This window comes from Leopardus geoffroyi, chromosome A3 (assembly GCF_018350155.1).
Source record: "Leopardus geoffroyi isolate Oge1 chromosome A3, O.geoffroyi_Oge1_pat1.0, whole genome shotgun sequence".
NCBI classification, from domain to species: domain Eukaryota; kingdom Metazoa; phylum Chordata; class Mammalia; order Carnivora; family Felidae; genus Leopardus; species Leopardus geoffroyi.
This window is the reverse complement of record NC_059336.1, coordinates 73,900,901-73,915,908: the sequence shown is the minus strand read 5'-3', so window position 1 is coordinate 73,915,908 and position 15,008 is coordinate 73,900,901. Positions and strand designations below refer to the sequence as shown.

The window sequence follows — 15,008 nt, the reverse complement described above, 5'->3', positions numbered from 1 at the left end:
CTTCAAATAATGCTTAAAAGAAATTTATATCTACCTCTTGGTCTTTAAGATCCCCATTTCTGGAATAAGTCAGTTTTATCTCAAAGAAGCAACTATGTTCCTCCTGCTCTAGGATCAAAATTACTATAGGAGGCTGAATAATTGCCTTAAAGATATCAGGTCCTAATCCTGAGAACCTGGAAATTTACTTTATTTGGAAAAAGGGCCTTTACAGATGTTATTACATTAAGGATCTTGAGATAGGGAGATTATCCTGGATTATCCAGGTGGACCCTAAATACAATCACAAGTGTTTTTATAAAAGAGAGGCAGAAGGAGTGTTGACAGGCAGAAAGGGAGAAGGCAGTGTGACCACTAAGGCAGAGATTGAAGTGATGTAGCCATGGAAGGCCAGCAGCCCCCAGAAGTTGGAAGAGGCAAGGAACAGATTCTTCCCTAGAGCTTCTAGAGGAAGTGTAACCCTTTGATTTTGGCCCAGTGTTGCTGATTTTGGATTTCTGATCTCTGGAACTGTGAGAGAATAAATTTCTGTTGTTTTAAGCTACCAATACGTTTTTTGGCAATTTGTTATAGCAGCCTCAGGAAACTAATACAATTACAAAAATAATTTTAATTGCAAAGGTAATTTTCAACTATTGGAAGTAGACATAGTACTTTGTGGCCAGATTATTATGTTTTACACATACAAATTTCCAGTGAGGTTGTGAATCATAGTGTAAGATTTTATTGATGCTCTGAAAGAAAACTGTTCCTCACTAGTGAGGTTAATTAACTTTTTACGGGCATTGTTTTTTTTTTTTTTTTTTTTTTTAATTTTTTAAATGTTTGTTTATTTTTTGAGAGAGAGAGAGAGAGAGCATGAGCAGGGAAGGGGCAGAGGGAGAGGGAGACACAGAAACCAAAGCAGTCTCCAGGCTCTGAGCTGTCAGCCCAGAGCCTGACGTGGGGCTCAGACTCCTGAGCCGTGAGATCATGACCTGAGCCGAAGTCAGAAACTTAACCAACTGAGTCACCCAGGCGCCCCATTTATGGGCATTGTTTTATAAACCTCCACCTAAGTCCATAATGGTTCAAAATTATAATTAGCCAAAATAATGATTTAACCTGTTTTACTTTAAATCTTATGATTAAGTAACTAAATTCATTGAGAGAAATATAAGAAAGCCTTTCTGTTTTTCAGAATGAGGGTTATTGAAAATAATTCCTCACAAATTCAATTGCAAATAGACCAAATGAAGCAACTTAGGGCAGAGTATGACACAAAAGAAGCAAAATATCATACTTTCTCCAAAGATCCTTCAAAACCTATTCCAGGTACTGTATTTTGTTTAAAATATTTAAAATTCCAACTGTTTTCAGTTATTACCTATTACACAAATTAGTATATATGTGCTGCAGTGTGTATATCTTGAAGTGTACCAGGACTTCAGCCAGACTTTACAAACAGCTTTAGACAGGACTCCAGGTTGATTGACATTGATGTCAGTATTCACTGGTTCTTCATCTTCAGCTAAGTCATATTTTAAGAAACTTTGGAGTATATCCTGGAATTCATCAGGAGTTGACAAGTTTTTATGATGAATGGATAGAAGAATTGCAAATATTCATCCTGAAGAAAAGGACGACTTTGAGAATAGATAACTGTATTAAAAACTTTTAAGGGTTTCAACCAGTGTTTATCCAGAGGCAGAGTCCATAGGTGGAAATTTTAGGAAGTCACTCTGGTTTCAGTAGAAGAAGCTATGTCTTGAAGACAATGAGCTGCTCCATAACACAGCATTTCACCTGAGTTTGGTTGATCATCCTGTGTTTGGTGGAAGCAGGGACTAGATTCACTTCAAATATAAAATTATGATTATCAAATTACAAATAAGGTACATATGAATAAGGAGAGAATAAGTCAAATTGATTAAATGCTGAGAGGATTCAGGGTAAGGGAATGATTAAAAATCGAGTAGCATTAATCCAGGGGAGTTTCTGGGAGAGAATTTTGAGGTATGCCTTTTAAAGGCAACAATTGGGGGCTCCTGGGTAGCTCAGTCAGTTAAGCATCCGACTTTTGATTTAAGCTAGGGTTGGAATCTCACAGTTCATGAGTTCGACCCCCAAGTTAGGCTCTGCACTGACAGCTCAGAACCTGCTTGGGATTCTCTCTCTCCCTCTCCCTCTCCCCACCCCCTCAAAAATAAACATTAAAATAATAATAATAATAATAATAATAATAATAATAATAATAAAGGTAACAATTGGCCTGAATAAGAGAATCATTTTAAGTATGTGTGAGTGGGTTGTTAAGAATAACGAATACAGGGGGCAATGAGGAAGAGAGGAGTGAAGGTTTAGCAAATGTTATAAGCTTTGCATTGGAAAGAATAAACATTACCCTGGGGCTTACTATAGTAGATGAATGAAAGATGAGAGAAATCTTCGGACAAAAATCCTGACTCGTTAGGCAGAAACTCTTAGTGGTATTGAGTCGCATTGATATTTAAGAGGTTTGCAAGGTGTGTCAATGAGGTCATTAAAACTTTTTAAGATACTCAGGTTTGGACAATCAGTCTTCATTGATGATATGTTTAAAACTGCTACACATTTAAAATTGTATGCTAATTCTGTTTATGTTCTGTAAGTTATAAGTTCATGCTATCATTTTTTAATTATTTCATAACATAGTAAACTGATTTATTTTGCTAAAACTTGCTGTTTGAGCAGTAGTTACCCCGCATGGTTTGGCTTGTTTGATTTGTTCCCTTTTCCCTAGGCATGACTCTCCAAGAATCCGTCAGTTTAGATGCTCTCACTAAATACTTGAAACATCTTGAAGATAAATATGCCGAAATTAAACAGGTTATGTTGAAAAAATATGTACCAGTTCAGAGGAAGGCAGATTTAGATGAGGAAATGATGGTGACATTAAAACGGAGAGATTTAGCTGAAAATTTAAACAAAGAATTACAGTTTCGGTATGAAGATTGCTTGTATATTTTTTAAGTTTGAAGCTTTTATTTATGTTTATTCTAATATTGTATTTGATTTTAGCTTCAGTGTATTGTTGATTTTTTTTTTCTTTGTAGTCATCAAAGACTGCAGATTATTTCAAATGCACTTACTTCATGGGTAAAATCTGATATGAGCAGCTCATTTCAAGATTTCGTGGAGCAAATTCAGAAAAGTAAAGATTTACATGGTAATTTATCTGTATTTTTTAATTACCAAAAATAAGGGAAAACATCATCTTTTCCCCCAGAAAGCTAAAGGGTGATGACTTTTCTAGGCTAAGTTTAAAGAAATAAAAAATGTACTTACTTCTGTTAGCTCTCTATTACCCTATGGGCTTCTTCCTTCAACAGCTAACACATAATTGGTAAATAGAGGATGTGGTAAGCCAAAGGGAGAAAGCTAAAAATGTACCTGATAATAAAGGAGAGAGGGACAGGGAGGCCACTCATTTTAAGAAGAGGTTGGTGCTGGGGACACCTGGGTGGCTCAGTCGGTTAAGTGTCTGACTTCAGCTTAGGTCATGATCTCATGGTTTGTGGGTTTGAGCCTGGCATCAGGCTTTGTGCTGACAGCTGGGAGCCTGGAACCTGCTTCAGATTCTGTGTCTCCCTCTCTCTCTGCCCCTTCCTTGCTCACACTCTGTGTCTCTCTCTCCAAAAATAAATAAACATTAAAAAATTAAAAAAAAAAAAAAAAAAAAAAAGGTTGGTGCTGTTGGGGCACCTGGGTGGCTCAGTCAGTTAATAGTCTGACTTAGGGCGCCTGAGTGGCTCAGTTGGTTGAGCGTCCAACTTTGGCTCAGGTCATGATCTCACAGTTCTTGAGTTCCAGCCCTGAATTGGGCTCTGTGCTGACAGCTCAGAGCCTGGAGCCTGCTTCAGATTCCGTGTCTCCCTCTCTATCTGCTCCCCCCCTCCCCCACACTATGTCTCTCTGTCTCTAAAAAATGAATACATATTTTAAAAAATAAAAATAAATAAATGAACATTAAAAAACTTAAATAGTCCGACTTGATTTCAGCTCAGATCACGATCTCATGGTTTGTGAGTTTGAGCCCACCTTGGGCTCCACGCTGATGGTGCAGAGCCTGCTTGGCATTCTCTCTCTCCCCCTGTCTCTGCCCCTCCCTCTCTTTCTCTGTCTCAAAAATAAATAAACTTTAAGAAAAATACCCCAAAAGATGAGTTAATTAGAAGAAGAAAAAGAGGTTGGTGCTGTTAGAAACCATAGCATTAAGTTGCTGTCATTTTCTATTGATTGATCTTAAATATTCTGTGGTACTTTCAATATTTACAGGTGACCAAGGCATTATTGAGGAACTGCTTGAAGATGATCCAGGCAAGGCAAAAGAAGCTGAAATTTTGCTTTCCTACATTGAAAGGCAAATATTAAATAAATAAATAATTTTAAAAATATTTAAGTAATCTCTACATCCAACATGGGGCTTGAACTCACGACCCAAGATCAAGAGTTGTATGTTCTTCTAAATGAGCCACCCAGGCACCCTATGAAAGACAAATTATTTTAAAAGCTTTGGTTTTCCTTCTGAAAATGTTATCACGTTTATGTAATATTTATTTATTTATTAAGTAAATACTTAATATTTATTAAATGTATAGCACTTATTTAGCATCTTGATGAGTTATAGTCTCTAGATTTTGTATTTTTAGAGTTTTACTCTACTAAACAAATTAGAAAATAAACTAGAATTTAAAAAATTCTTGGGGCGCCTGGGTGGCGCAGTCGGTTGAGCATCCGACTTCAGCCAGGTCACGATCTCGCAGTCCGTGAGTTCGAGCCCCGCGTCAGGCTCTGGGCTGATGGCTAGGAGCCTGGAGCCTGTTTCCGATTCTGTGTCTCCCTCTCTCTCTGCCCCTCCCCCGTTCATGCTCTGTCTCTCTCTGTCCCAAAAATAAATAAATGTTGAAAAAAAAAAATTAAAAAAAAAAATTCTTTATGTAAAAAATATTAGGTTGGTAGTCTAGGAAATTTTTCAGAGGATATAGGTGACTTGAGTGTTGATTTAAATTTTATGTATACTGTATTTTTTTTTTTGCATTTCCTAACAGTCTGATGTTCAAAAATTTTTTTTGAGAATGTCTTCTTGAGTCAGATTATCCTAACCAATTTAGTCATTTTTTTCCCCTCATCATTTCCATCCTATGATGTTTTAAAAAGGTATATTTCTCCCTCATACTTAAGGTATTATATAGTGCATAATAGAGGCTTAAGGAGATCTAAGACTTTATTCTTTAAGAGGTTAATTCATAGCCTGTGAGGCCAGTATGTAAGGAACATATGTAATATTCCTAGTTTCATATGTTAAATAATTTTTAATTGTCCTATTGATGTGGTACAAAGAAGGGGCAAAGATCATTTTGGGACAGCACCAAAGCCTGTTTTATTTCCTTACACTGTATGCTTCTTCAAGTCTACCAGCTTTAGACATGAGGGAAGAAACTTTGTTGAGGCTAAAAGTTTTATGTATTTTGCTCATTAGTATTACTTTGGTCTTTCTCCTCTAGGGTTTCAAATTCATTTGCAACACTGTAAATCCTGTTTGCCATAGTTCTGTTAATTGTGGGGTAAGGATTGGTTTGAAGACATTTTACCCTAGGAAGAGGAGTAGAGGCTTAAGTTATCTGAACTATTCTTTTTTCTTCTTGTGTTAGTCTCATATTTAATTGGGAGTCTGATTCGTGGCAGAGCAACATAAGCTTCACCTCTTGATCTCCAGTTCTGCAGCTATTGTGTTTCAATTACTATTTCCCCTACGTGGAGTCTCTAAGCAGATTGCCCTTCTTTTCCCAGTATCTCTTCGTCTAGAGACAACACGAGAGAAAAAAATCTGAGCCCATTGTAAATTCAGTTCAAGTTTTTTCCATTTTCTGTGTCTTCCAATAAGTACTATAGGAATAAAGTACAGGGTAAGGTTCAAAGGCTGTAAAAAATGACAGAATATTACAGAAAGAAGTGAAAGGGCATATTTCAGAATGAATGAACGTAGTTATAGTTTTTCTATATGACTGTGTTTAGTCTGTTATAGATATTTCTAATCATTTCTTTTTTGTGTGTACTATTTATTATAATATATAACAAAATTCAATGGTTGTAGGTTCAATGAATTAATGTTGCTTGGTGAATATGAAAAGGCAGCTTGTTTTGCAGCACACAGTCCTAGAAGAATTCTTCAAAACATTGGGACAGTGAATAAATTTAAGGGTAAGCACTTTTCTTTGAACCTTATGTATGTATGCAAATTGCACTTTTTTACCCTGATAGAATGGAAAGAGTATTGAAGTGGGGACTAAAGAGCTAGGCTTCCAGCCGTATCTCTTCCATTTACTGTTTTTTTAGCTGTCACATTGAAGAATATGATTAGTTTTTCTAAATCAAATGAGGAAATATTTCAAGTATACAGAAAAGTATGAAGAAATATACAACAGCCATGTACTCACTATCAAGATTTAGTAAATGTTAATATTTTGTCAAATTTGCTCTAATTCCTTTTAAGACAGCTTTGTTGTTATAAATTGACATATACACAACACATTGTACATATTTATAGTACACAATTTGATAAGTTTTGACATTTGTATCACCCAAAAGGTCCCTCATTGCTCTCAGCTATCCCTCTCTGATTCATCCTCACCCTTCCCATCTCCTTCTATCTGGCCACTTCCCCTTAGTGGCAACTGTTAGTCTGCTTTCAGTCACTGTAGATTAATTTGCATTTCCTAGAATTTTATATAAATGGAATTACAATAGTATGTGATCTTTTTGACTGACTTCTTACATTCAGCATTATTATTTTGAAATTCACCCATGTGTTGTGTCTATCAATAGTTCATTCCTTTTTATTGTTGAGTAGTATTCCATTGGGTGAATACAAATCCTTTATCAGATATATCATTTAAAAATATTTTCTCCCAGTCTGTGGTTTGTCTGTTCAGTCTCTTGGAAGTATCTTTTTAAGAAAAGTTGTTTTTTTAAGTTGATTTATTTATTTTTGAGAGAGAGCACACGTGCACACATGAAAGAGAGAGGGAGAGAACAGGAGTAGGGGAGGGGCAGAGAGAGGGAGAGAGAAAATCCCAAGCAGGCTCTACACTGTCAGTGCAGAGCTGGACATGGGGCTCAATCATACGAATAGTGAGATCATGACCTGAGCAGAAATCAAGAGTTGTATGCTTAACCGAGTGAGCCATCCAGGTGCCTCCTAAGAAAAGTATTAAATTTTGTTGAAATCCAATTTGTGAATTTTTTTTCTTTTATGGATCATGCCTTTAGTGTTATACGTAAGAAATCTGTGTCTAATCTTCAGCTTTTAACTCCTATTATTATTTTTTTTGGTAAGGATTTTATGGTTTTAGGTTTACATTATGATTAAGTTTGAGTTAATTTTAATATGTGATGTAACATATGGGTCAAAGTATTTTTTTGGCCTATAACTATCCAATTGTTCCCGGATAGTTGACTTTTTCCACGTAATTGCTTTCATACCTTTGTTGAAAATCAATTGTCTGTATACTTTTAGGTCTAATCTGTTTTGTTGATCTATTTGTTTATCTTGATGCTACACTCTCTTGATTACTATTGCTTTATAGTAAGTGTTGAAAATCAATTGTCTGTATACTTTTAGGTCTAATCTGTTTTGTTGATCTATTTGTTTATCTTGATGCTACACTGTCTTGATTACTATTGCTTTATAGTAAGTGTTGAAGTCACAGAGAGTGTTAGATTTTAACCTCTGTTTTTCTTTATCAAATTTAATTTGGCTATTCTGGTTCTTTCATGTTTCTATTTAAATATTTAGAATCAGATTGTAAACTTCACAAAAAATTTGCTGGGGATTGCATTTAATCTATAGATCAACTTCAGGAGAATAGACACTGAACAATATTGGTTATTTGGTTCAATGAACCCATAAACTTGGTATATGTCTCCATTTATTTAGTCTTCAAAACTTTCTTTCATCAGTATTTTGTAATTTTCAGTTTTCAGGTCTTTTTTTTAACATTGAAAATTTTAGTATTTTACTTAAAAATTTTCAGATGTCCATGGGGCGCCTGGGTGGCTCAATCGGTTGAGTGTCCAACTCTTGATTTCAGTTCGGGTCTTGATCCCAGGGTCATGGGATGACCCTGCATCAGGCTCTGTGTTGAATATGGAGGCTGCTTGAGATTCTTTCTCTCTCTCTCTTTCTCTCTCTGCCCCTCTCCCCCACTTGCACTTTCTCTCTCTAAAATTAAAAAAAAAAAAAAAAAGTCAGGCGTCTTACAAATACCCAGGTACTCTTTCTTTGGATGTGTTCTGAAATTGGTGAAGTCAAAAGTGATACTAGTACATTCCTAAGGTTTTTTTCTCTTCTCCCCTTGACTGGATCTGTTCAAAGTATGGGTTATAAGTTTTAGTAGAAATCAAAGCTTGCAATTAATACCCAAATAGGTGTAATTACCAGCAAAATTGGAAAACAGCCAACTTTTATTACTTTTCTAGGCATGTGGATCTTATGCTGAGAAATTCACCAATATTAAGAAAAAAAAGAGAAATTCACCAATATTAGACAGGTGGCACTTAACTGAGTATTGCTCAGAATTAAAAAAGTCCTTTTAGGGGTGCCTTGGTGGCTCAGTTGGTTAAGCTTCTGACTTCGGCTCAGGTCATGATCTCGCAGTTCTTGAGTTTGAGCCCTGTGTCAGGCTCTGTGCTGACAGCTCAGAGCCTGGAGCCTGCTTCAGATTCGGTGTCTCCCTCTCTCTCTGCCTCTCCCCTGCTCACACTCTGTCTTAAAAATGAATAAATGTTAAAAAAAATTTTTTTTAATCCTTTTATTTTAAAACTAAACTGTTTTTAAAAGATGAGATGCTCAGAAGGAAATACAGAGGTATAAATACAGGAGAGATATACTCAATGGAGCTTATAGATACAGATAATTTTTCTAATTATTTTCATTTTAAATGGAAATTTTTGATGTCAAATATATACAGATTGTTTTTCATAAAAATTTCCCAAAAAACCCTTTAAATTCAACAGTTTGAAAAAAATGTTCTTTTATGTTTATCAGAACACAAAAAATTTGTTGCCATATACATAATGCATATGATCGTATGTATTTACAGAGATTGCTTGATTGTGAATTGTGTGTAAATGGCCCATCTTATATTTTTGCATGCACAGTTTTCAATATTTTATCCCAGTGGATGTAACAGTGTAATTTTATAGTTTTTATTCAGTGAACTCAAAGTCAAGAAACCATTCCAACAATTATATACAATTTGATAACTGATTATGAGGTCATGTTACCATGCAGAAGTGAATGATGACATTCTGCATTTTGGGTATTAAACTTAATTTTATAAGTCTGAGGTTTAAATTGGTGTTTATAAAAGTAGCCAAAGCCTAAATGTAATGACAGAAGAGGTTTCTACCATAGAGCCTTTGTAGTTTTGTAAGGGACACAGGAACAAAAAGAATTACATGATTTTTTAATCTGTGTTTAGGTCTTGTACATCTTTTGTCAGATTTATTTTTAAATATTTTATATTTTTTATATTATTATAATTTTTATTTCACATTCCAAAGTTGTTTGTTGCTAGTATATAGAAATACAATTGACTTTTGTGTATTGATCATGTATTCTGTGACATCTTTAAACTTATTTATTAGTTCTAATACTTTTATTGTATATTCCTAGAATTTCTACATAGATAATCATGTCATCAGTTAAGAAAGAGTTCTACTTCTTCCTTTCCAGTATGGATGCCTATTATTTCTTTTACTTGCCTTATTGCACTGGCTCTTCCATTACAGTGTTGAATAGAAGTGGTGAGAGCAGATATTATTGCCTTGTTTTTGATCTTAGAGATAAAGTATTTAGCTTTTCATCATATTAGCTGTAGATTTTTCAACGTTGATGAAATTTCTCTCTATGGTTGGTGAGAATTTTATCAGGGATGAATGTTAGATTTGCTAAATACTTTTTTTGCATTTATTGAAATGATTGTGTGGTTTTTGTCCTTTAGCCTATTAATATAACTTACTGCGTTCCTGGAGAAAACTCCATGTTTTTGAATAATTTTACTATAACTACAGAGTTGTGTAACATTGCCATAACTTAATTTTAGAACATTTTCATCCTTCCAAAAATAAATTTTGAACCGTTAACTCCTCATTTTCTACCTTCTGCTCCCTCTCCAAACCCTAGGTAACCACTAATCCACTTGCTGTCTGTATGGATTTCCTTATTCTGGACCTTTCATATGAATAGGATCTTGCAAAACATGTTTTTTTGTGATTGACTTCTTTCCCTTAGCATAATGTTTTTGAGGTTCGTTCTTGCTGAACATGAATATTCCATTGCAGGATATATACTGCATTTTGTTCATCCATTTGCCAGTTGATAGTAATTTGGGTTGTTTTTACTTTTTGGCTATTATGAATAATGCAGCTATGAATATTTGTGTACAAATTTTTATGTAGACATTTGTTTTTATTTCTCTTGGGTAAATTCCTAGGAGGAGAATGGATGGCTCTATGGTAACTTTGTGTTAATGCTTTTAGGAACTGCTAAAGTATTTGCACTATTTTTCATTCCTATCAACAATATATGAGGATTTCAATTTCTTCACGTACTTACCAGCGCTTATTAATGTCTGTCTTTTTGATTATAGCCTTGCTAAACCATGTGAAGTATCTTATTGTGGATTTGTTTAATTAAAAAAAATTAATTCCAGATAGTTAACAAAATTGTTATATATTAATTTTGAGTGTACAATATAATGATTCAACAATTCTATGTATTACTCAATGCTCATCAAGATAAGTGTTCTCATTGTGTTTTTTTTTAATGTTTTTTTAAAATTTATTTTTGAGACAGAGCATGAGCAGGGGAGGGGCAGAGAGAGGGGGAGACACAGAATCTGAAGCAGGCTCCAGGCTCTGAGCTGTCAGGACAGAGCCCGACATGGTGCTTGAACTCACGGAGTGTGAGATCATGACCTGAGCTGAAGTCAGACACTAAACCGACTGAGCTAGGCAGGCACCCCTCTGATTGTGGTTTTGATTTGCATATCTGTAATGACTAACAGTGTTGGCATCTTTTCATGTGCCTATTGGCCATTTATTTATCTTTGGAGAAATGTCTATTGTTTGCCCATTTTAAAATTATGTTATTTGTATTTTTATTATTGAGTTGTGAGAGTTCTTTTTATATTCTGGATAAAAATCTCATATCAGACAGATGATGTGCAAATATGTTCTTCCAATCTGTGGATTTTCTTTTCACTTTCTTGATGGTGGCTTTTGAAGCACAAAAGTTTTTAATTTTGATGGGGACTAATTTACTCTCTTCTCTTCTATGGCTGTGCTTTTGTTGTTGTATCTAAGAAATCTTTGCCTAACTTAAGATCATGTGTTTTCTTCTAAGAGTTTTATGCATTTAGGTCTGTGATCTACTTTGAGTTAATTTTTGTGTATGGTGTGAGATAATGGTCCAGATTCATTCTTTTGCATATAGGTATTTAGTTATCCCAGCACCATTTGTTGAAAAGACTGTTCTGTATCCACTGAATTGTTTGGCCCCTTTGTCAAAAATCAATTGACCATAAATGTTTAGAGTTTATTTATAGACTCTTAATTCTGTTATATTTCTCTAGATATCCATCCTATGTCAGTATCATACTATTTTGATTACTGTAGCTTTGTAGTAGGTTTGAAAATAGAAATGTGACTCCATGTTTCTTTTGATTAGTATTAGCATGGTATATTTTTTCCCATATTCTTACTTTTGATCTATTTGTATCTTTGTATTTATTTCAACGTTTATTTATTTTTGGGACAGAGAGAGACAGAGCATGAACGGGGGAGGGGCAGAGAGAGAGGGAGACACAGAATCAGAAACAGGCTGCAGGCTCTGAGCCATCAGCCCAGAGCCTGACGCGGGGCTCGAACTCCCGGACCGCGAGATCGTGACCTGGCTGAAGTCGGACGCTTAACCGACTGCGCCACCCAGGCGCCCCATGTATCTTTGTATTTAAAGTCATTGTCTTCTACATGTGCCCCAATGTTTATAACAGCATTATCAACAATAGCCAAACTATGGAAAGAGCCCAAATGTCCATCAACTGATGTGGTATATACATACACAGTTGAATATTACTCAGCTATCAAAAAGAATGGAATCTTGCCATTTGCAGTGATGTGGATGGAGCTAGAGTGTATCGTGCTAAGTGAAATAAGAGAAAAATACCATATGATTTCACTCATGTGGAATTTAAGAAACAAAACAGATGAACATGGGGGAAGGGATAAAAAAGAGAGGGAAGCAAACCATGAGACTCTTTACTATAGAGGACAAACTGAGGGTTGTTGGAGGGAGGTGGGCAGGGGATGGGCTAAATGGGTGATGGGTATTAAGGAGGGCACTTCTTGTGATGAGCACTGGGTGTTATTTGTAAGTGATGAATCACTAAATTCTACACCTGAAACCATTTTTACCATATGTGTTAACTAACTAGAATTTAAAATAATAACTTGAAATAAAAATAAACAGACCAATAAATAAAGTCAGTGTCTTCTAGGCAACATATACTTGGATTCTACTTTTTTTATACACTCCGACAATCTTTGCCTTTCAATTGGAGTGTTTAGATCACTTATATTTAATGTGATTGTTGACATGGTTGAGTTTTATTTGTTTTCTATTTTTCTTATCTCTTCTTTGTTACTGTTTTTCCCTCTTTTTCTGCCTTCTTTTGGATTAGTTGAATTTTTTCATGATTCCATTTTTCTCCTTTTCTCATTATAAGCTGGAACTCCTTGTTGTTTTATTTTGGTTGTTGCTTTGAGGTTTATAGATCATAACTTTTACTTCTCATACTCTACCCTTATGTGATGTTATACCACTTTATGTATTATATAAAACCGTATGCTTCTAAATACTTACATTCATAGGATATACCATTTCTGGTCTTTATTCCTTCGTGCAGATTCATATTTCTATCTGGTATTATTTTCCTTCTGCTTGAAAGACTACTTTTAACATCTCTTACAGTGGTCTGCTGGTGGTATATTCTTTGAACTTTTAAAAGTTCCATGTGGAGGCCCTTAGGGAGATTACATTGCATATTTCTCTCCTACCTTCTAGGTGGCTATTGGCAACTTTTGGCATTCCTTGGTTAGAGACACATCATTCTAATCTCTGCCTCTGTTTTCATATAGCATGTAATATTTAGTTATTACCCACAATGAAAGTTTAATCCATAAGCGTTAGTTAAACATTATCAGTACATAATTGTAGACTGAAATTTTTTGAAAATGCAAAGAGATGAAAGTAATAATATGAAGTAAGAAAAAGCAAACTGTTACTTAAAGTATTCAACTCAAAACTTTTCTTCTCTCTGTAGCTGTTGGAAAAATTAGAGGAAAGTCTTTTCCATTACTCTTATTTTTTGAGGCCATCTTTAGCACAAGTCATGCATGCAGACGTCCTATTGATGCAGAACTGACCCTGGAAGGAATCCAATGTGGATTATCTGAAAAACGTTTAGATTTAGTTATCAATTGGGTCACTCAGGAAAGGTAAGCAAAATTAAGCTTTTGACTTAATTTTGATATATGGTTAATGAGGTTGTTCTCAAGATTTCAGTAGTTTTTTATCAGCACATTATCCTGAACAATTAATCCTTCAGAGACGATTTACTAAACATTCATGGAGTAATGGGGCCTAGTCACATAAACCCAGATCAGGAGTTGAGTAATAGTGGTTCATGGGATTATTCATGACCCATGAATTCATCAGTCAGGACAGAAAAGGATTTATCAGTATCATGCTACTGAGAGGGATAAGGTAGGAACTTGGATCCAGAGAGGTTATGGTTACATGTGAAGGATATACCTAGGAGAAAACTTATAAGCAGGATGGATGTGGACCCATGTTGCATTTAGAATATAAAAACCAGGGGCGCCTGGGTGGCTCAGTCCATTAAGCATCCAACTCTTTTGATCTTGGCTCAGGTCATGACATCCTGGTTCATGGGATTGATCCTGGTGTCGGGCTCCATGGTGAGTGTGGAGCCTACTTGAGATTCTCTCTCCCTTTCTCTCTGCCCCTCCCCATCCCTCTCTTTGTCTCTCTCTCTCTTTCAAAATAAATAAATAAACATTAAAAAAAATAAAAAAGAACATATACACCAGCAAGGACAGGCAGGAAATGCTTCTTGGAGTTGGATTTCAGTATAGGTAGGCAGATTTGTACTAGAGCTCCCTTAGGTTGGATTCCTATAACCAAAGCCTCAGACATGATTGATAGAAGGTGGGCTTCTCAAGAAAACCCTATAAGGGAGTGAGTGAAGCAAAATAGGAAAGAGTGTGTGTATGTTTGGGAAGCCAAGAAAGGTTGTGATCTTAGGCAAGTTCTAATCTTGGTCTTATTTGTAGAGGGATGGCTCTGGAGCAAAAACCACACCAAAGAGCTGCCCCCTTTGAGGCAAGGGATCAGTCTTTTGTACCTCTCTGTTAGTCTCTATTAGGGCTATAGGCTGCCTGGATGGGGCATAACTTCCTAGGCCTGGTGGCTCCCATCAGCAAAGGGCAATTTGCTACAGAAGGGAGGGACATGTGAACCACTGACAGCCAGCACCCAGAGGGGAAGGGTATGCTGCCTCAGTAATGAGGATCCGGGCAGAACATTAAATCAGCATCTACTGTAGTCAACCATTTGCACAACACAAATGTATTTTCTTCTCACTTTAATTTCATTCCATCTAGGCACAACTTCTCTAGGATTCTGTGGTTAAAATTCTGGGGGAAACTTAGAAGGGTTAGTAGAATGAACTATATATAGCCCTTGTCATGACAATTGATCATAGGGCTATAATTTGGTCTTTACACCTTTATGGAGATAGAATTTATGTACAATAATCTCTACATATTTAAAGTGTACAATATGATGAGTTTTTAGAAAGCATTATGGGGATATAACTGACATTATAAATTGCACATATTTA

General features: G+C 35.5%; 1 protein-coding gene across 6 annotated transcripts in view; it reads left to right on the top strand.

Moving 5' to 3' along the window:
* CLHC1 (clathrin heavy chain linker domain containing 1) overlaps nt 1-15,008 on the top strand; it is a 41,698-nt gene that overhangs the window by 11,778 nt on the left and 14,912 nt on the right. For all 6 annotated transcript variants that reach the window (XM_045446087.1, XM_045446084.1, XM_045446085.1 and 3 more), the window contains 6 exons: nt 1,181-1,314; nt 2,762-2,963; nt 3,075-3,187; nt 4,297-4,381; nt 6,116-6,222; nt 13,407-13,581. In XM_045446087.1, the coding sequence (XP_045302043.1) occupies nt 1,181-1,314; nt 2,762-2,963; nt 3,075-3,187; nt 4,297-4,381; nt 6,116-6,222; nt 13,407-13,581 (816 nt within the window). The remainder of the gene's footprint in view (nt 1-1,180; nt 1,315-2,761; nt 2,964-3,074; nt 3,188-4,296; nt 4,382-6,115; nt 6,223-13,406; nt 13,582-15,008) is intronic.